Source organism: Ascoidea rubescens (genome assembly GCF_001661345.1).
Source record: "Ascoidea rubescens DSM 1968 unplaced genomic scaffold ASCRUscaffold_6, whole genome shotgun sequence".
In the NCBI taxonomy this organism is placed as follows: domain Eukaryota; kingdom Fungi; phylum Ascomycota; class Saccharomycetes; order Ascoideales; family Ascoideaceae; genus Ascoidea; species Ascoidea rubescens.
The window spans coordinates 861,403-882,110 of NW_017962918.1; the positions used below are offsets into that span (position 1 = coordinate 861,403).

Consider the following 20,708-nt stretch of genomic DNA (forward strand, 5'->3'; position numbering starts at 1 on the left):
ATTCATCTTATCTTCATTCCATCCTCCCCTAACAATTTCATGGAAAACTCGGCCCTCTTCTCTATTCAATTTACTAGTTTTTTTTTTATATTTCTTCACCTTACTATCTAATGGTGTTATCTTCAATCTTTTATGTCCAATATCTTCATTAACAGTATATTTCGGCACTCCAATAAATCGAACTTTTTTAATTTCAATTTTATTTTTTTCCTTGTTTTTTTCAATGCTTTTATCAATATTTAAAACATTTTGAGTATTCAGAATACCATCTTTAATTGAATTCACATCATGACTTTCATTATCCTTTTTATTTTTTTCATTTAATCCTACTAAGTGGTTCATATGGTTCGACATTGAATTAGATTTTTTAATCGTCTTATTACCTCGATTTACTTTATTATTAATCGCAAATGATGCTCCAGCTAATGCTATATACTTTTGTTCTTCATTATTATTCTTATTATTTATAATATTTCCTAATAATTGCATTGAATCGGATTTTTTCAATTCGTTTCTAATTTCTAAATTATTAAATGAATTTATTAATAGACCATCTTCATAAGTTGATATATGTCGCGGTTTCGATAATAAACTTGAACTTCTAGAAATATTGATTGGTGAACCATTGGATCTAATTGAATTTATTGACGTTTTTTTATTTAAATTATTTTCAGTAATATTAAAGCTGGTATCATTAAGATTAATATTAGGAATAATTTTATAATCAGTATCACTAATAATATTGATATTTATCGATTTATTCAATAGCTTATTTATGAGTTTTAATTTATTAAAAGCTGTCAAAATAATGTTCCAAGAATTCATTAATAAGTCAATCAAATTATTGATAATTTCAACAGAAAATTCAATAATTGAGTCAATTTTTAAATAATTATTAATAAAAGAGTTGATTAGAAACAATTCGTTTTCCTTATTCAAATATTTATTAAAATCATTTATCATTCTTTTAATCAAAATACTATTATTATTATTATTATTATTATTATTATTATTATTATTATTATTATTATTAAATTTTAATAAAATAGTATGAATGTTCTTGAATATAATATAATAATCAATTAATTTTAAATTTATAGTAAAAATTCTGTGAATTAAATAATCATAGTTTTTAAAAAGTTTTAGAGAATTATAATTATTAATTTGGTTTGATTGAAATTTGATAATTTGAAATTGAATTATTTTTAAAGATTTTTTCAAAATGACTATTAAATTATTAAATTTTTGATAATTTATAATAAAATAATCATTATTATTTTTAATATTATTATATACAATAAAAGAATTCAAAGTGTCAATTTGAAAAATTGGTAGTAGCAAATCTATAATCAAATTTTTATCAAAAATTTCATTTTTAGTGTTATTATTCTGGTTATTGTTATTAATGTTATTGAGAATATTGTCATTATTGAAATTTTTGTTTAAATTTCTTAATATAGTTCTTCTATTTAAAGCTAAATTTAAGTTTTTTATATATAAGCTCTTTGCTTTAATTAATAGAAAATTAAATTCATTTAATAGGGTTTGTATGTGATTTATATTATGATTTATAAATGGAAGAGAATAAAACCGGGATAAACCTTTAAAATCAAATGATGCTAACGTGGTACTATTATTGTCGTTATTATCACTAATATTACTACCATTATTATTATTATTATTATTATTATTATTATTATTATTATTAATATAGTTATTATCTTTAGGGGTCAATATTGACAAAAAATCATTAAATAAGAGATTATCAATATTAAAAGTGAAGCCAGAAAAAGACAAGATATAATGTAATAAAATGGTTATATTATTGTTATCGAGCCTGTTCTGAACAATCAGTTGAAGAACTGAAGATATATCTTTAATATAGTAAGATATTTTAGATATGTTATAATAATATTGTATAATCTTTGAATCTAACGAGTCAAAGTAAACAAAGTTTATGTTTATATTAATGTTCAAATTCATGGCATTCCGTTTCTTGTGATTACTATTACCAGTAATATTGCTAGTACTGCTAGTATTGATCTTATTGTCCTTATGATCGCCATTTTGATAGACACTGCTATGGACGTCTCTATTGTTAGGAGTAGCAGCAACAGCAGCAGCTTTAGCGAAATTCATGTTTCTTATTGCTTCAGTCTTTGATAAAACCAAATAGACAGTTGATGTCAATGCAAACCACCAGTTAGAAAATCAAAGAGCGAGAATAGAGAGAAAACATCTGAATCAATAAAACAGCCTGAAACACCAATTGGGGCAGTTGAACAATACAATAGAAGCAGAATCAACTATTGTGAGCAACCTCGTCTACTTCATCTGATGTTGGAGTGAAATTCTACAAAATGCAGTTTCCAGCTATCAAAAAGGCTGAGCACGGAATAAGCCATAGTTCCGGCTGACCCAGCACTGACTCAGCGTGTGTTGGATACTTATAAACAAGGGGGGTGGCAATCGATAAAATCGCCTCTCTTTATATTTTTCAAGAGTAGAATACCAAGGAATCTCGAAAACACCAATTAGGAAAGTCAATAATCCACAAATCTGGACTCTGCTGACCAATATATATATAAGTTCCTAGAAGATATAAAAGGGTATTTTCTACATCAATCGGTTGAACTACAACAATTGATTGAAAGGAGAAAAAACCAATTAATATATTGTTTAATTGGAAAACATAGGTATCATATCTCACCAAAAAAACACGCTTATTCTAATGGAATTTGCGTTATTTCATCCTGATCTCTTCCTGTTGGTTGTTGAGGATTTGCCATTGGACATTGTTTGGTTGCTCACACTCTCAGACAATCATGGCATCTCCAACTTGTGTTGCAGGAGACTTTCGAACATTGAAACTTTTTCTATTTGACATTCATTCAGATGAAATTTATGAATTGCTTTTTGCTCCGAAAGATCAAAAAAAACTGGATTCTTTTAATCCAGGATAATTTTCTTTTATTTAAAGATTGCTTGAAAAAATTCAATAAAAGACTCATGATTGATTTTACGGTTGATTACTATTTGATCAGAGACACAGATCGAAGGGTAATTGGTGAGAAATGCCAATCATTCATTGACCGATTATTAGCGGAGGATGTTTATTTTGAAAATGTTGAAAGCATTAGTATTGCCAATCCGGTTGAGTTTCACATGTCGATATTGTCGGAAGACGCCAAGCTGTGTAGCAAGATTATGGTTAAAAATTTAAAGATTATTTTGAATCGGTTTATCCGGGATCCTCGGCAATTAAAGAGAATACATCTTTCAGTTGATATTAAGAATTTGAATAAGTTGGATTTATTGAAAAAACCAAAACTAAGCGAGTTAGAGGTTTTAAGTTTCAAGCGTAATGCGATTAAGAAAATTGATAATTTAAAGTATTTTGGTAATTTGAAACAGTTGAATTTGAGTGAAAATATGATAAAGAAGATTGAAAAGTTGGATGGGCTGGTTAGTTTGCAAGTGTTGGATTTATCAAACAATGAATTGAGCAAGATTGAAAACTTGGGACGTTTAATTAACCTTAAATGGTTGAATTTGTCACACAACGGATTAAGGAAGATTGAAAAATTGAACGGGTTAAATAATTTGGAAAAATTGATATTATCACACAATTCTAAATTGACAGTTATTGAAAAGTTGGATGGATTGAGTAGATTAGAAAATTTTACAATCAGTTCTTGTGGAATCAACTCGATTGATTCATCAATTTCAAAGTTGAGAAATCTTAAGGTTTTGGATCTTCATGCAAATCGGATTTTTAAGATTCCAGTTGAGTTTAATGAATTGAGAAAGTTGGAGGTGTTAAATTTGCGTCTGAATTTGATTGGGAAGATTGAAAAAATCGAAAAGCTAGAAAAGCTAAAAAGGTTTGATGCTTCGCAAAACTAAATTTTTAAAATTGAAGACTTGAATAATAATGTAAAGATTCTTAAATTAGATTATAATATGATTTATAAGATTGAAAATTTGAGTAGGAGTTTACGAAAATGTGGATTACAAAATAATAAAACGATTAGAATTGAAAATTTGGATGAATTGGTGAATTTGAAAACAGTTCGGTTGGATCGCAATAAAATCTTCAAGTTGGATAAATTGGATAAATTGAGAAATCTAGAAGAGTTGATGATTGGGGAAAATCAAATCACCAGGCTTGAGAATTTGGACAAGTTGAACAATTTAAAGCGTCTATCGGTATCTGGAAACAGGGTTTTAAGAATTGAAAATTTGAAGCAGTTAATTAATCTTGTGGAACTTTATATGGTGAATTGTGAAATTACTAGGATTGAAAAGTTGGATGAGTTGAAGAATTTGAAGAAGTTGCTGATGTCAAACAATAAAATGAACAAAATTGAGAATCTAAGCCATTTGAAACAGTTGACCTCGTTGGATTTGATGAACAACAAGGTGAATGGGATTGAGAATCTTGAGAAATTGAGAAATTTGGTTAATTTGAATATAGGACAAAATGTGATTTCGAAAATCTGAGGAGTTGATAAATTGACCAAATTGAAACATTTGGATTTAAGAAGTAATAAAATCAGGATAATTGAGAATTTAGATGCATTACAAAGACTCAAAATTCTTTGGCTAAATAATAATGAAATTGAAACCATTGATAATATTTTCATTTCAAGAAAGCTAAATGTGAAGTTATTTAACAATAAAATTATGAAAGTTGGCCAAATTTTCGGGATGAATTGAGAAGCTTAATGGAGGTGTTATTGAGCACATCACTATCGATGCAAGAGCTGAAAATCCATTCTCACCAGAGCTTGAAAAGATTACAAAACAATTCCAAAATTTCTTTGACATTCTGAGATAAACAATGATATTATTAGTATAAAGATGGTTATGGGCTAAATATTCGTGTATTGAAAGCCGAGGGAAAAAAGTCTCTGCCATTTTTGGGTATATTTGTGTCATTTTTTTTATTGTATTATTGCTATATTATCGCTATATTATTCCTATATTTTTACTATTCCTTTGGCATATTTTTGCTATTATTGCACATTAACGCTATGAATCAATTTCTATATAAACAGCCGAATACTATACTATTCTTGCATGCTAAATTTATGAACAGACTTCAGGTGTACCTGTTTGTTGCATTTCGCTATTCTAGTGGTGTGTTGGTAAAGGTGCAATTCAATTGAAAATTGGGGAAAATGGACTGGATGCGATGTTGTGGTTGGAACGCATTGGAAACAAATAGCCAGTACAAGACATGGTGCTGGATGGCGAGAAGTGGATTCTGAGTAATTTGGGACCAAAAGAATCAGCAGAAAAACCGACGCTGGTGGAACACAGTTGGGCCCGCGAAAAGCCAGCGGGGCTTGTTTCAGAGACACCGCTAAGTCAGCAGACCCCGCGCGCGGACGCAGCCTTGGTGCAGATGTTGGGGTTTCCCGGCCGGGCAACCGTGGACAGGTGCACGGGAGACGCAGACGCACGTGGGCTCGCGCTGCTGGACTGGAGAGCGGGCGCAGGCCGGGCAACAGCACGAGCCCGCGGTCCTTTCTGCGCCGGCGATGAATCTATTAATAAACGTCCCTCATATACGTTTTTCATTCTGTTGTTGAAGGTGCAAACAACGATCAGAGAAGCCAGAAAGATCTTCCATTAGAAGCAATTTCGTCCAGAGCACCATCGCTGTTTCCACGCTCCTCCAGCAACTTCAGCACGAACAACGTCTGCTCTTCTCCTACGTGTACCAACAACCCATCGCTCCTCCCTCCAATCTTGTTGTGCCTCTCAGCAGTATCAGAACCATAGCTCCAGTTTCAAGATAATACTCAACAGCCTCTTTGCAGTATATAACAAACACAGGCTATCACCAGATATATTGCCATCGTCTCGTCATCTTCTTGTTCTCACAGATTCCTTCCTCCAGTGCTTCTTTATTGCTGTCTTTTTCCACTGCAGTGTTTCTATTGTGTTTTTTTACTCCGTCATTCGTTTCCAACAAAGATCTCTCTCTTTCGTTTTCTTTCAAATCTTTCAGCTAACTTTCTCTTCTTTTATTTTCTTTTTGTCTCAAGAAACAAATTTTAAAATCCCAACATCACTGCAAGATCATTATACCCACACCACAAAAATCTTGTATCAATATACTATTGTTATCCTATTACTGCACTATTACTACACTATTCGTATCACATTAACACCACCTCAATATCATTTCAATATCACCTCGCTACTTTATCCTGTTTATCGACTTTTCCCTCCCACTTGTTACCTGAATGTTACTCGTTTTTCCTAAAAGAAAAACTCTCTTAATTTAATGAATATAATCTTATTTTAATTCTCATTAATTCGTATCACTCTAGATCAAAATCCTTTTACTCATTTACTCACACACACACACACTCACTCACACACACTCACTCACATCACTCACTTCTCCCAATATTTTATATTTATTTCCTCCTCGCTCATATTAGTATACCCTTTTATCAATTTTAAATCAAAATCAAAACCAAAATCAAAATAAATAAAAATCTTCAAATACCTCATTTGTTTCATTTCATTCGGTTTCCTTTTGATCTCTTAATTATTTGAATATAAAATAGTATTGTAAAGATCAATATCAATATCAATAAAACTAAATTAAATTAAATTAAATTAAACTAAATTAAATTAAATTAAATTAAATTAAACTAAATTAAACTAAATTAAATTTAATTAAACAAAACTAATACAAATTAGCTATTTTCTTAAATTCTTTTCAACCGCCTTTTCTTATTAATCCTTATCGATTCCAATTCATTAATCATCTTTAATTCACTCGTTTCAACATCATCCTCACCCCCTTACTATTTCTATTGCTCTTGCTTTTAATCTCCAATTTTCACCCTAAAATGTCATTCAATTTTGAAAATAACCAACTAAACCAATTAAATCAAATCAACCAAATATCCCAATTCAACCAAATAAACCAGCTAAACCAGCTAAACCAGCTAAACCAATTAAATCAATTTAACCAAATAAACCAATTCAACCAGTTCGCCCATCTAAATCAATTAAACCAACTAAACCAGTTTGGTCAATTAAATCTGTCTCAGCAATTATTAAACTTTAACCAGCAGCAGCAACAATCTCAAGTACAACAGGCGCAACAGGCTCAAGTTCAACAAGCACAAGCACAAGCTCAAGCTCAAGCTCAAGCACAGGTTCAAGCTCAAGCACAGAACGCTAAAGCCCAGAACTCACAAGTGCAACTACAACAAATCGTTCCTAACATTGCCATTTTTGCTAACCCAAATCAAAATATAATCCTACACCAAAACTCTCTACAGCCTCAACAATTTATACAAAACCCTCTTCCTCCTCCCCAAGTTCAACTACACTCCCAGACTCTTCCTCAAAATCAACAACAGCTGCAGGAACACCAATCCCAAAACCTGCCTGACCAATTTCACCCCCACCAACAAGAACAAGAACAATCCTTGCAACAAACCACCCCACAACTCCAACAGGACAAAAACTCTCCCCAGAACCAGCAATTATTGCACGATAGAAATAATAACCAACTCCATATACAACCAACTCCCATCCCTCAAAATGTCTTGATTCCTCAAGCCCAACCTCCTCATCCTCAATTAATGATTTCTGCTCAGCTATCTGGTTTGGGAATCCAACCAAATCAATTTGTACCGCAACAAAATTTATCCTTTTTATTTCAACAGCAACAGCAGTTAATCCAAGCTCAAGCTCAAGCTCAAGCTCAAGCTCAAGCACAGGCGCAGGCGCAGGCCCAAGCTCAATCACAACCCCAACCCCAACCCCAACCTCAACCTCAATCTCAATCTCAATCTCAACCAGTACAACCGCGGGTCGAAGCCCAACCCCAACCTCAAATAAGTCCGCAACCTCAAATCAATTCTCAAGCTCAACCCCAATCCCAAACTCAGGCTCAGGCTCAATCCCAATCCCAATCTCAAGCTCAAGCTCAAATTCAAGCTGCTCAGATTGCTCAGGCCCAGCAATATATCATCCAGCATCCAAATAATGCTACAACTCAACAGCTAATTCAAAATCAACTAAAACTAATTCAAATGAAAAATTCGCCTCAAAATTCAATCCAACTAATTAACCAAAGACTACTCCTAATAGGAGAACAACAAAAACAACAAGAATTCAATTTGCAACACCAACAACTACAAAGAATCAACATGCAACAACAAATTCAACAAAATAACTCAAACGAATCAATTCAAGAGCAAAAACAAAAACAGTTTCAATTCCTACAGCAGCAACAACAGCAACAACTCAATTATCAATTTCAGCTACAATTACAAAAACAATTACAGGTTCAAAAGTATCAACAACTTCAATTATTAGCTACTCAACAACAAGCCCAACAGAATCAACAGAATCAACAATTTCAAGCTTCTCCATCAGCTGAACAAGAACAACAACAGCAACAAGAACAACAACAGCAACAAGAACAACAACAGCAACAACAAAAACAACAGCAACAACAACAACAACAGCAACAACAACAGCAACAACAGCAACAGCAACAACAGCAGCAACAACAACAGCAGCAACAAATTTCTCCACAGCAACCTCTTCAACCTCTGCAAATTCTACAACCTCTTCAACAACCCCAGATACAAGTGCAACATACACAACTTCCGGTTCAGTCATTTCAAGCTCAGCAGTTTCATCAACAGCATTCTTTAAATGCCTTCACAAATATGCCTCCACCTCCACCTCCAATTGCAGCTTCAAACCAATCTTCTCCAAATTTAAATCGGTTTGTTCCATCACCTGTTTCTTCAATGAATAACCAGTTTCATAATCAACTAACTTTGGGCGGTTCTACTCCAGCAACTCCAAGTACTCCATTCCAAAGAAATAATCTGGTTGTTTCTACAAGCTCTTTATTAAAGGTTTCAACTCCGCAGACATCTTCAAATCGTAAACAAAAGTCTCCTTTATCTGATTCCACTCTAACTTTGGATTCTAAATCAGAAAATCAAAGCTCCATTTTCAAACCAAAATCAAAATCAAAATCAAAATCTAAACCTAAACCTAAATCCAAAGTAAAGTCCAAAGTTTCTTCCACTATTAAATCAAATCTTAGTTCCGAAGAAAATCCCACAGAGTCAAAAACCGAACTTGAAAGCAATCCAAAGGCTAATTCTGTTATAAAAAAAGAAAATAATGGTCAATCAATCCATCAAAAGACTTTATCAGATATTCCTGAAAAACAAGATACCAATGAAAAAATACCCACTGTTCAAAATGGTGCGGCAGGTGATGACACAATAGTAGAAGACGATCAGCTTTTAAATTCTTTTATTAAAATCGATGGAAATGATGAAAAGAATAATAATTTCGCACCTTCTAAGCAATCTGAAAGTGAATTATGGAATGGTTTTAATATTAATATGATTAATGGTGACAATTTAAATGAAATAGGCGATTCAAATGGCTTGAAGGATTCTTTTCCTCAGACTTTGGACTCTTTTCTTGGGTTGGGGGATTTTGATGGAGATCAATTTGAACCAGTGAATTTTGTTTTCAATAATAATCTTGATAACTTTAACTTGAACATCGATCCAAGCTCTATTTATTTGTCATCTCCTTCAAATTTATCAGCGTCAACATTAACTTATCTTACTCCAAGTTCTAATCCGACAACTGCCGCTTCAATTTCAAACTCTTTGAAGTACTCAACTCCTTTGAATGTGAACCCTTCGTTATTGAAAAACAATTTTGGAAGTAACAGTGGAAGTAGCGATAATGAGGATAAAAAGGTAGATCAAGAAGATGAAGTTTTACAGGATGTATCCAAAAATTCTACTCCTTCAAAGGACATTTTTGATTTTGAAATGGAGTTAAATAATGATAACAATTCCAACGATAATAACTCTAATGATAATAATTCTAATGATAATAACTCTAATGATAATAGTGGAGAAGATCATCAATTTAACTTAGACACCATGGATTCTTTTATTGATTTTAGTAATGCTGATGACATTAATGAAGAAAAAAAAATTAAAACCGAGGTGGATGAAAGCGATAGTTTTGACTCATCTATTAATTCAACAAGGCTTGGAAAAGCGATTGTTGTTAAAAAGAGAAATGGATCTTCTCATAATCACAAAAATCTTACTATTAATACAAAAGATTTAGACGAATTGAAACCACCAAAATTAAATGTTGCAAAACAAAGATCGAAAGCTGGATCACCAATAAAAGTTGAAAAACCTAAATTGTATACATCCCATTATCATTCTCAAAAAGGAGCAAGTAACCCCTTAAGCAGAGCAGTTAGCTGTGGAACTTTAACTAGATCAACTAATGTAAAAGTAGTTAGTGATCACAAAAGTCCAATAACTACAGAATTCAAAAATAAAAACACATTGTCTCCTAGAAAATTAAGAAAATCCAAAAGTTCCTTGAATAACAAATCGGGATTTAACACATTCACCACACTATCTCCAAAGACCATGGGTGTTACTTCAGCGGTTAACACTAATGGTACAAATGGGACTGGTTTTTTTATTTTAAGTCCAGGTCCCTTGATAAATTCTAATCCCAAAAGGACTTTATCATTTGATGAATGCTCTTCTACTTTAGATTTTACAAAAGCATACTTAAATGGAAGTGCTTCAAACAATGCTCCGCATAAATATGCCTTTGTATTAGATCCTCAGTCCAAGATGGCCTCTAAACAACACAAATTATTGAATGAGCAGAAAAGGACAATGTCAATGACTGCGAAAAGCACTACGACCATAGTAGCCAACTCAGCAATACCTTCAGCAAATCTTCATACAATACCGTTAATTTCTAAAGATAATTTCAAGAATACAACAGTCGCATCATTAAGAGATTTCTCTCCTCCAAAAAGAAAAATTTTTGTAAAAAAGAATCAAAGCACAACATCTCTAATGAATGGGGACTTATCAAGTCCCATTTCGCTTAATTCTCCTGCGAGAGACAGTATTTCTGTTTTGTCTACCCCTAAATCTTCTATGTATATTGAATCTACTAATACCAAAAAATAGATAACGTTTGATTCTGTTAACAGTTAAAAGTTTTAAGCTAATGAAAAATATAAAGTTTTTTTTTTGAAATTGCATAAATAAATAACTTCACTTCATCTGTATTTTGCTTTATTCTTATTCAGAGGATAATCATTTTGTTGTTATTTTTTTGTTTAAACTATATTATTATGTTTTGTTTTGTCTTGTCTTGTTATTCTCACTTCAACTTATACTTTTTCTTTTGTTGCAACTGACTTGTTTTGTGTATGATCTTCTCTCCTTTGCCTAGTTTTTTTAGTTTATAAATCCTCCTAGTATTTTCTTTCTAATAATCCAGTTTTGTTTAGTGTTTTTTCTTCAGTTTTCTATATTTCCTGTCTATTTTCTGCTCAACTCTTGTTCAATAATGCTGTTTCTGCTGTTTCAGTCCCATCTCTCTGGTGTCACGCGTTTAAACGCGTCTAAACGCATCCACACCACTGGCTTTACTTTTTTTTATTTCTGGGTCGGGTAACGCCTGCGTTTAAATCAGCTTTTTCCATTTCAGGCTTTATTAATGTCACCAAGTAGTGCAAAACCATTAAAACCACCAGGCATCGAACTCACCAAAATCACCACAATAGCTGCAGGATCGTGTTATACAATATAGAAAATGAGCAAGTCGTCGAAGAGAAATCTCAATTTTATGAATTCCAATTCAAATCTCAATTTAAATCCCTCTTTGAATCCCAATTTAAACCACAATGTCACTTTTCAAGATAGTTTACACAAAGAAAATAGCTGTCCTGCTTTGAACGAAATTGGCGATGCTATTGATGCGTTTCCAAAGGATTTGATCAAATACTTCACTCTAATGAGCGAGATCGACGCAAAATGCATAACCTCTCAACCTTTATTAAATCAACACATTAATGGATTGATAAATTTGCCAAAGACTTTGTCGCTATCAAACAACCCCAACTTTTTCAGGAGAAACGCAAATGATCAACGGATTTTAGAGGAAAGACATTTGCACAAAAGATGGAAAAGTGTCGATGCTATTCATTTTTTATTAGGTGAAATCTTGCCATCCTTAGAAGAAAAAATGCATGTCGCGTCTGTTGCAGCTGATTGTGTTGTTAAAAATATTGAAAAAATAAATCAAGATTTCGAAAATATTATCAATAACGAAATTCCCGAGAGTATCAGGATCGGTCCATTAAATCATCCTGCCATAATTGCTGATTTAAATCTAACTAACGAGACCAAATCTGCTCAGTCTCAAAAAAGTGAATCAAGGAGAGAAGCAATAGCTGCCAGAAAGGCTGCTCAGCAAGCTGCTCAACAATCCCAATCACAACATAAAAATTATAACGATCCTCACAATGATGATTATATAATGAACACTTCAAATGTTAATATTGACACTTCAAACATTATCGCAAATAATTTCAACAGTAATTCAAGATCAACTTCGAAAAAAAGGGAAAGCATAAATTCAGGCAACTCGGTCACCAAAAAAAGAAGAACAAATTTATCTTCAAAAGCCGATAAACAAAATAATGATTTGCTATCGTTATCACGACAAGGAACTCCTTCCTCCACTTCAGCAAAAAAAAAAACAAATAAAAATTCAAAAAAAACCAACCAAATAAATCAGAATTCGGCTTTAGGTAACAGTCGCGGCAGTAACTCTAAAAACAATAACAACTCTAATGCTAATGGTAATACTAATTCAAATTCTAATAATAGTATAACTAGTAACATATCTTCAGGTAACTCAAGATCAAAAAGATCTTCAACCCCATCAAATAGTTCCAATAGAAAAAATACTTCATCTAGTAAGAGCTCCTTAAAAAGTGAAAACATTCGAAATACCAAAGACAAAAAATCAAAAAATGACAATTCCACTTCAGGTTCAAACGTAAAGAATAAAAACCCTGGTTTGATTCCTCTGGATGATAACGATGGAAATACATATCATGAAGAAGAGCAAACTTATTGTATTTGTCAACAGTTTGCTTATGGTGAAATGATTGCCTGTGACAATACAGAATGTCCACATGGTGGATGGTTTCATGTTAGCTGTCTAAATATTAACATTGATCATCTTCCTAATGCTTCATGGTATTGCAATGGCTGTAAGGCTGAAGGTTTTGGTGCTTCGGAAGGCAATGAAAAATTAAAAGATTCGGCTCTGAGATCAGATAGTTGAAATTTGTGTCTAAAATTTGAAAAAAAGAATAATTGTATAAAATCCATTATATTAGCTTTTTTTTTTTTGTTATTTTTTTTTTAATTTAAAACTTGGAGCAATCATCGGCAATATTTTATGGGTAAATTCCAAAAAAGGGATATTTTATTACTATAATTAAGATTTTAACATGTATTATACATAATAAAAACAAAAACGGTTTAGCGAAACATTTAAGATCAGTTGTTATTTGTTTTAACATAAAACGGATATGATTAAATGATGGCCTTTTATTGTATTCAAGTGCTTTTTCAGTTTTTTGTAACTTTTAATTTCATTCTTTTTTTTTATTTTCTTTCTACTTTTCGATATATTTGTTTGACGTTTCTGGGTAATATGTTTTGTTTTCTAGGAATTCTGTTTTTTTTTTCTTGTTTTTCTTTAGTTTCAATTTATAACTTCAATTTTAATATTTTTTTTATAAATTATTGTTTTATAACTACTATTCATCACTGATTAGAGTGCGTTTTTTTTTTTCAGGGCCAGCTCCATGGATCTTATTTTTTCCTTTTTTAGGCGCTGATATAATAGTGACTTTCTTCACCAAATGAGGTTTGCTCTCTTTCAACAAACTGTTGCCAAAATGATCACTGCGTAAGTTTTATTCTCTATTAATGCATGCTTTTAAATAATTTTTAAAGTCACTAACCGCTGAGTTTCTTCTTCATTGACCTTTTTGCTGTCCTTTTAGCGTATTAATTGTGAAAAATGCCACTTTGACATCAATATCAACTTTTCATGATTTGATTTCTAATGAAATTCCAACTATTTTGGGATCTTGGAATTTTGAATTTAAAATATTTAAAATAAATCCAATCTTTATTCAATTGTTACAAGATTCTGCCGCCAATTCAAACAGTAATCAGGATTTTCAGATTTATTTAAATCAACAGAAGAATAAAATTATGTTTACACTAAACCTTTCATATCTAAACAATAAAATAATCACTGTTATAAATAAGACTTTTATGGTTTTTAATCATTATAATTCTCAAAATTTACCATATTCAAATTCTAATCCAAACCAGACGTCTTTTGAAAGCGATTTTCATGCCGAAAAGAATGACAATCAAGGTATTAGTCAATATACAGATGGCGGTTCTCAAATAGACTCAGACGAAGTTAATCAAAATTTGACACTTTTAGGTTGTTCCAATGGTGGAACTGATTCAATAGATTCGATTATTACAAATAGATTATCTTCAAATTGGGCTTTAAGACAAACTATAGTAGGAAAAGGTGGTAATTCATACTATTTAACAACCATTGATGACAATCCTAACAGCCTTCAAAATTGTTCAATGAAATCAATATTCAAGATTCGAACTGCAAATTGTTTTTCTCACGGTAACTTTAGAGGCTTTCTTATTGAAATTAATTACCACAATGATAGCTCTAATATTCAAAATCAAACAGAGGTTCAGAGAAAAAATCAAGAGCAAAATGATTTAACCACAATTAAGAATTTGCTTAATAAATTAAATTTCCCAGTTGTTGACGATTCTGACCATAAATTTTTTTACCAAAAGTTAAATTCTGGAAAATCAAATTACCATGCTGATTTAGCAAATCAATATATTAATGCATTATCCTAATTGTAAAACCTGCTAAATTTGTTTTCCTTTATATTTATTAATTCTATCTATATATTAATAATACTGAAAAAGTGTAGATACTAATACATGAAATCAATAATTGGAGAAAAATTATTATAATTTTTAATATACTGCTTTCTAAAATTGAAAATTAATTCTAAATACAAATAATATTTCTATAAAGAAAATAAGTAAAATAGATAAAAATAAAATAAAAAAATGATGAAATTGACAAAAACAATTTAATAAATAGATAGAAGGAATAGAATAAATGAAATAACTTTAATAGATATAGATTTGAAAAAAACAAAGTTCAAAATAAAAAAATAAAGGTATATTAAAAAAAACAATAAGTGAAAAAGGAAAACATAATTAATTTTAACAGTTGATAGAATTTGGAAAATATTTAGAAACTATGTTTTTATGTTTTTTTTTTATTTTGTTTTCTAATTTTTATTTTTTATTACTATTAAGTTTATTAAAGAACAATTTCCTTTAAGGAATCATTATCAATTTGTTTAAAATCATCATCATCATCTTTAGTTAAATCAACAACATCCTTTTCTGAAGGATTTTTGTTTAATAGATTGGTAGTACTACTAGCATTTTCTGCTGAGCCTGAGTTCAAAGATGGAGAGATTAAAGTTTCTTTAGGCAAATCAGTATGAGATGTGTTGGTTTGAGTTGTGACTGGATTTGTAGGTACAGTAATCTGATGGTTTGTTAATGAAGTAGTTGAATTATTGACATAACTTTTAGCGTTATTTAATAGGTTTGAATTACTGTGATTAAATTGATTTGGTCTTAAATTATTTGAAAATTGTCTTTGTTGTTGTGGAAAATGAGGTCTTCTAAAACCCTTTTGTTGTTGTTGTTGTTGTTGTTGTCTCCTGTAAGGAGCTAAAGCCTTATTTTTAAGAGCGTCGAGATAACTTAGAATACGGCCGTCTTTTGTTTTATACCAAATTTCGCTTTCTCCGTCGCGTTCATCAAGAAGATACTCATCATTTTCATATTCAGTAACCACTTTATTTAAGAAGTCGGACCAAGAAGAAGAGATGACGAATTTTGTGTCAAAATCGTGACCAAAGACAATGATTTGACCCCATTTGCCCTTTGGACCAGGAGCTAAATCAACAGCGATATTATTACCAGAAAAATCTTTTGCTAGTGGAATCCAGCCAGGATGAACATAAGTTGGTTGAATTGAACCTTCAGGTATTGAATGTTGATGAGCGACAAAGTTGATACCAGGTTTTGGAGGAGCTATTATTCTTGTTTTCTTTTGTTGTTTTTGAGTATATGTAGCTTGACTATTTATACTTGCAGAACTTGGAGAATTTAAAGAGTTTTTAAGAGTGTTGATTTGAGAGGCATCCTTTTCCTTTTCCTTTTCATTTTCATTTTCTTTTTGTTTTTGTTTTTGTTTTTCTTTCTCTTTTTCTTTCTCTTTTTCTTTTTCTTTTAATTCAAGATCTTTTTGTCTTTCTTGAGCTAAATATTGTTTATAATTGCGTACTTTTTGATCATATAAATATTTTTGATGGTTGATTCTTTTTGCAGCAGTTTGCCAAACACCATATTCTTCTACAATTGATTCGATATCTAATAGAGTCAACCCCATTATCACACCTGTAGGCTTACCTGGTCTTTCTTGACCGTCATGAATTTGCCAACTTTCTCTAATATCCAAAGGTAGAGTGCAATTTAAGTCGTTTTCCAATTCATTCAAATCAGCAGCGGTGGCAGGATCAGATAAATTATCGTATAATTCTACATAATTTTCATCAAAAAAATTTTCTAATCTTTCCCAGATTTCTTGGATTGGAGGAGCAGGGGGCAAGCCATTAACAAAGTCATTTAGTGGAACCTCACCGATTATTGTTCTTGATCGTAAACCTGGAGTATAGATTACATTATTTGAGTTTACTGAAGCAGTTGATTGGTTATTGTTAGCCATGAAGTTTTGTTGAGATCTGTTTAGGTTATTATTGTTGTTATTGTTGTTATTACCGTTGAAATTATTCAAGTCATTGTTATTGTTGGATGAGTTTAATGGAGAAGAAGTGTAGGAGGTATTGTGACGGTTCAACGAGTTTTGATTTGAAGATGAGACATAAGGAGAATTTGAAGAAGCGTAACGATCATTAGTTGTCAAACTGAAAACGAATTCTTGGAAGTTGTCCCTAACTGCATCGAAGAAACCCATTTTAAAGGAATAATGAGAGATATCTTTTTTTATAAATGTGAAGAAGTGATATGGAGTTTTAAGTAGATAAGATAGATACTAGGTATTAATTACAAAATTAATTATTAGTTTGTTAAAAGAAGCTGTGAGACTTAAAAATAATGCAAATATTAGGTAAAAGTAAAATATCTATTTTTAAACCGTAAAGGAGTTTTCTTTTTCCCTTTTTTTCGCCTTTTGGTGAAGTGAAAGTTGAAAGAAATTTCTTTTGTCTGAAATTGCAAATCGAAACCTAGATCTAAACGCAGTCCAAATCCTCAAATTGAAACAAACCAAAAGGGAGACTTCAGCAGCCTGAAACAACTGCAATCCGGTGAACAGAATTTAAAAGTAACAGCTAATTGAGTTGGTAACTCACTGGCAGAGAAAAAAGACGATTGTGAGTAGTTGGCAAGTTGGAGCAGTTTCTGGACGAGAGATATGACGAGCTGTGGGAATATCAGCAACAAAAGACAATCGGTGAGGGTGGAAAAGCCTCTGGACCTGGAAAAGACAAAGAAGACACAGTAGAAACAGCTGAAGATACTGAAAACACTGAAAACAACACCAATGGCAGCAGAAGAAGCTTTACAACTATCAAAGCTGGACAAAAAACCACATCTTCTACAAAAGCAACAAATTATGTGTCCTATATCTGTGCCTGGGCACGTGAGACGCGAATTAATGCGTTCTGCGGTGTGTGAGCGTGTACTAGTGTTGTTCAACGCATTCTGGTGTGCTAGTGCATTGTATCTGTTTGAGTGGTGGTTTCCACAGTGCTGGGAATTTCTCCTTTGGGCAGTGCTTATCTTTGCTGGTGGGCCAATGGTTCTTTCTGGTTTGGTGATTATATTGGCTCTTCAACTGCTGCTGAATTATCTTTGCTGACGATGCATTCCCACCATTCCCATAGTGGCCAGTATGTTGCCCATGCCACAAACACTTTGGATGAGATGATCCAGGCTGCCATTGCCAGGGATTTTGACATCTTTTGTTTAACCGAGCATATGCCTAGGCTCTACGACGAGAACATCTATCCTGAGGAAATCGAGTTGAACTACGATGTTTCCAGATTGAACGAGATATTTCAGAACTACTACAACCATTCTGTTGCTTTACAGCAAAAAATTAACTCTGATGACACAATAAAGACAAAAATATTGGTTGGTTTTGAGATAGAGGGCATCGATGAAAACCATTTCAATCTATCCAATGAAATCTTCACGAAAAATGAAAAGTTCAATATGACTGTTGGTTCAATCCATTTTGTTAACAAAATTCCAATTGATTTCAACCAAGAATATTGGGATCTAGCTAAAAAATCATGCAATAATTCAACCTACGAATTATTCAAAAGCTACTTCAACTTGCAATATCAATTATTGCAAATATGTAAACCAAATATAGTTGGTCATTTTGATTTAATTTACTTGTTTTCTCCTGCTAATGAAGGACCAAAATCTGAAAACTTTTCAATTGAAAACAATTGGCCCAAGATTTGGTCATTGATCATTAGAAATATTAAATTTATCAAAGAGTATGGTGGATTAATTGAATTAAATAGTGCTGCTTTAAGAAAAGGTTGGCTAACCCCCTATCCAAACTTGGAAATATCTCTAGCAATTAAAAAGTATGGCGACTCGAGATTTTGTTTTAGTGACGATTCTCATTCAATTGCGCAAGTTGGTTTAAATTATCATAAACTATTAAATTATATTCAAAATTCTTTAAAGTTGGATAAAATTTACTACTTGGATTTAGACTCAGACAATGAAACAATTGTAAAAACTGCTTCAATTGATGATATAAAATCAAATGAAAAATTTTGGAAAAACTATAACTAGCTTATTTTATATTTATCTCATATTTATTCCATTTTATTATTACATATCTATTACACAGTTAGTACATAGTTATTTCACAGCATTATTATATGTCATCAATTAATAGTTTACAATAGATTATAACTCTAATTGTTTTTTTAAATTCTTCAATTGTTTCAAAATAGCAGATTTTGCAGTGCCACCAGTGCTAACTCTTTTTTCAACTGATTGCTCAAAATTAAATACCTGTAGTACATCTTCTTCAAATCTGCCATCAATTCCTTTGAACTCCTCAATGGTTAATGTATTCAACTCTTTTTTTGTTTCTTCAGCTTTTCGAACACATTCTCCTGAAATATGATGGGTTTCTCTAAATGGAACTCCCTTTCTAACCAAATAATCTGCTAAATCAGTAGCTAACATATCCATTGTTAATGCCTCAAACATTTTTTCTTCATTAACTTTTAATGTCGAAATGACTCCATTAGCAATCAAAATTGAATGTTCCGTGGTTAATAAACAATCAAATAATGGTTCTTTATCCTCTTGCATATCTTTATCATATGTAGATGGTGTTGATTTCATAGTCATCAAGAAACCTGCTAATGACCCGAAAACTCTACCAGATTTACCTCTTAATAATTCTAAAGAGTCAGGATTCTTCTTTTGAGGCATCAATGATGATCCAGTAGAATATGCATCAGATAATTTAATAAAATTAAATTCCCCCGTCGAGTAGATGATTAAATCCTCGCTGAATCTTGAAATATGATTCATAAATAAAGAACTCCAAAACATGGTTTCAACAACAAAATCTCTATCTGAGACTGCTGTCAATGAATTACCAATAACAGAATTAAATCCTAAATTTTCAGCTAAAAACTCTCTATCAATTCCATATGGATGACCAGCCAATGCACCTGCACCCAATGGAGAAGAATTCAATCTTTCAATGATTTGGGTTAATCTTTTTAAATCCTCAACGAAATATGTCGCATAGTTGCTAATCCAATGAGACCATCTAATTGGTTGAGCTTTTTGTAAATGTGTATAACCTGGCATTAAAACATCAATTTCATTTTCAGATCTTTTAATTAATGTTAAAATAAATGTCTTGAGATATTCTTTAAGTTTTAATAAATATTCACGAACATAAATTCTCATATCAGTAGCAACTTGATCGTTTCTACTTCTACCTGTATGAACTTTACCAGAGATCTCTTTACCAATGATCTCACCCAATCTTCTTTCATTAGCTGTGTGGATATCCTCATCGCCAAATTTTTCAACAAATGTATTGGAGGCCCACTCATTTTTGATTTTTTCTAAACCTTCATGGATTTTGACTAGTTCATCGTCAGTGATTAACCCAATTTTGTTCAATCCCATTGTGTATACTCTTGTACCTTCCAAGTCAGCGTCATACATTTTCTTATCGTATGGCAAAGAGGCATTATAGAGGTCCATCAAAGGGTCAGTAGCACCAGTAAAACGACCTCCCCACAATTTGAGTTCTGCTGGTTTGTTATCAGTGTTTGAAGACATGTTTGCTACAAGTTTGAGAGCACGAGTTAATTGCAGTTGAGCAGCGATACAGCTGGTATAGTATAATGCGATGGTTCCAATTATGAAATATAACACAAAAAAAAGTCTTCTCCTGGGCTGTTTATATACAATTCAAGAGAAACGAAAATCTGTTAGGTAGCTAATTAAATGAAGGTGATTACTCACTCGATGAAATTTTCAGACACTTTAAAAAAAAATAGAACCAGTGCAACGGATCAAAAGGCTGCAGAAGACCCACAGCAC

The 20,708-nt window shown here is 31.9% G+C and overlaps 8 protein-coding genes across 8 annotated transcripts; 5 read left to right on the forward strand and 3 right to left on the reverse strand.

Annotated features, from left to right (window-relative positions):
• Positions 1 to 37: 37 nt before the first annotated feature.
• On the reverse strand, positions 38 to 825 carry ASCRUDRAFT_80968 (uncharacterized protein; the record flags this gene model as incomplete). The annotated part of the gene is made up of 2 exons (XM_020194553.1): positions 38 to 61; positions 100 to 825. The coding sequence occupies 2 exons, from the start codon at positions 823 to 825 to the stop codon at positions 38 to 40; spliced, it is 750 nt and encodes a 249-aa protein (XP_020047544.1).
• A 2,559-nt stretch (positions 826 to 3,384) lies between these two features.
• ASCRUDRAFT_23758 (L domain-like protein) lies at positions 3,385 to 4,470 on the forward strand (the record flags this gene model as incomplete). The annotated part of the gene is made up of 2 exons (XM_020189805.1): positions 3,385 to 3,653; positions 4,035 to 4,470. Coding segments are annotated over 2 exons (705 nt in total), but the record flags the coding sequence as incomplete, so codon positions are not given.
• Positions 4,471 to 6,875: 2,405 nt separating this feature from the next.
• ASCRUDRAFT_8170 (uncharacterized protein) lies at positions 6,876 to 11,042 on the forward strand (the record flags this gene model as incomplete). Its single annotated transcript, XM_020194648.1, has 1 exon — positions 6,876 to 11,042. One exon carries the CDS (start codon positions 6,876 to 6,878, stop codon positions 11,040 to 11,042), a length of 4,167 nt encoding a protein of 1,388 aa, XP_020047546.1.
• Positions 11,043 to 11,673: 631 nt separating this feature from the next.
• On the forward strand, positions 11,674 to 13,215 carry ASCRUDRAFT_70439 (uncharacterized protein; the record flags this gene model as incomplete). Its single annotated transcript, XM_020191796.1, has 1 exon — positions 11,674 to 13,215. One exon carries the CDS (start codon positions 11,674 to 11,676, stop codon positions 13,213 to 13,215), a length of 1,542 nt encoding a protein of 513 aa, XP_020047547.1.
• Positions 13,216 to 13,837: 622 nt separating this feature from the next.
• Positions 13,838 to 14,849, forward strand: SRB2 (Srb2p; the record flags this gene model as incomplete). Its single annotated transcript, XM_020194653.1, has 2 exons — positions 13,838 to 13,848; positions 13,946 to 14,849. 2 exons carry the CDS (start codon positions 13,838 to 13,840, stop codon positions 14,847 to 14,849), a joined length of 915 nt encoding a protein of 304 aa, XP_020047548.1.
• An 844-nt stretch (positions 14,850 to 15,693) lies between these two features.
• On the reverse strand, positions 15,694 to 17,058 carry ASCRUDRAFT_16120 (SMI1/KNR4 family protein; the record flags this gene model as incomplete). Its single annotated transcript, XM_020189398.1, has 3 exons — positions 15,694 to 16,131; positions 16,369 to 16,825; positions 16,943 to 17,058. Coding segments are annotated over 3 exons (1,011 nt in total), but the record flags the coding sequence as incomplete, so codon positions are not given.
• A 908-nt stretch (positions 17,059 to 17,966) lies between these two features.
• HIS2 (histidinol-phosphatase) lies at positions 17,967 to 18,920 on the forward strand (the record flags this gene model as incomplete). The annotated part of the gene is made up of 1 exon (XM_020194656.1): positions 17,967 to 18,920. The coding sequence occupies one exon, from the start codon at positions 17,967 to 17,969 to the stop codon at positions 18,918 to 18,920; it is 954 nt and encodes a 317-aa protein (XP_020047550.1).
• Positions 18,921 to 19,037: 117 nt separating this feature from the next.
• On the reverse strand, positions 19,038 to 20,444 carry ARG4 (argininosuccinate lyase ARG4; the record flags this gene model as incomplete). The annotated part of the gene is made up of 1 exon (XM_020194657.1): positions 19,038 to 20,444. One exon carries the CDS (start codon positions 20,442 to 20,444, stop codon positions 19,038 to 19,040), a length of 1,407 nt encoding a protein of 468 aa, XP_020047551.1.
• Between the last annotated feature and the right edge of the window lie 264 nt (positions 20,445 to 20,708).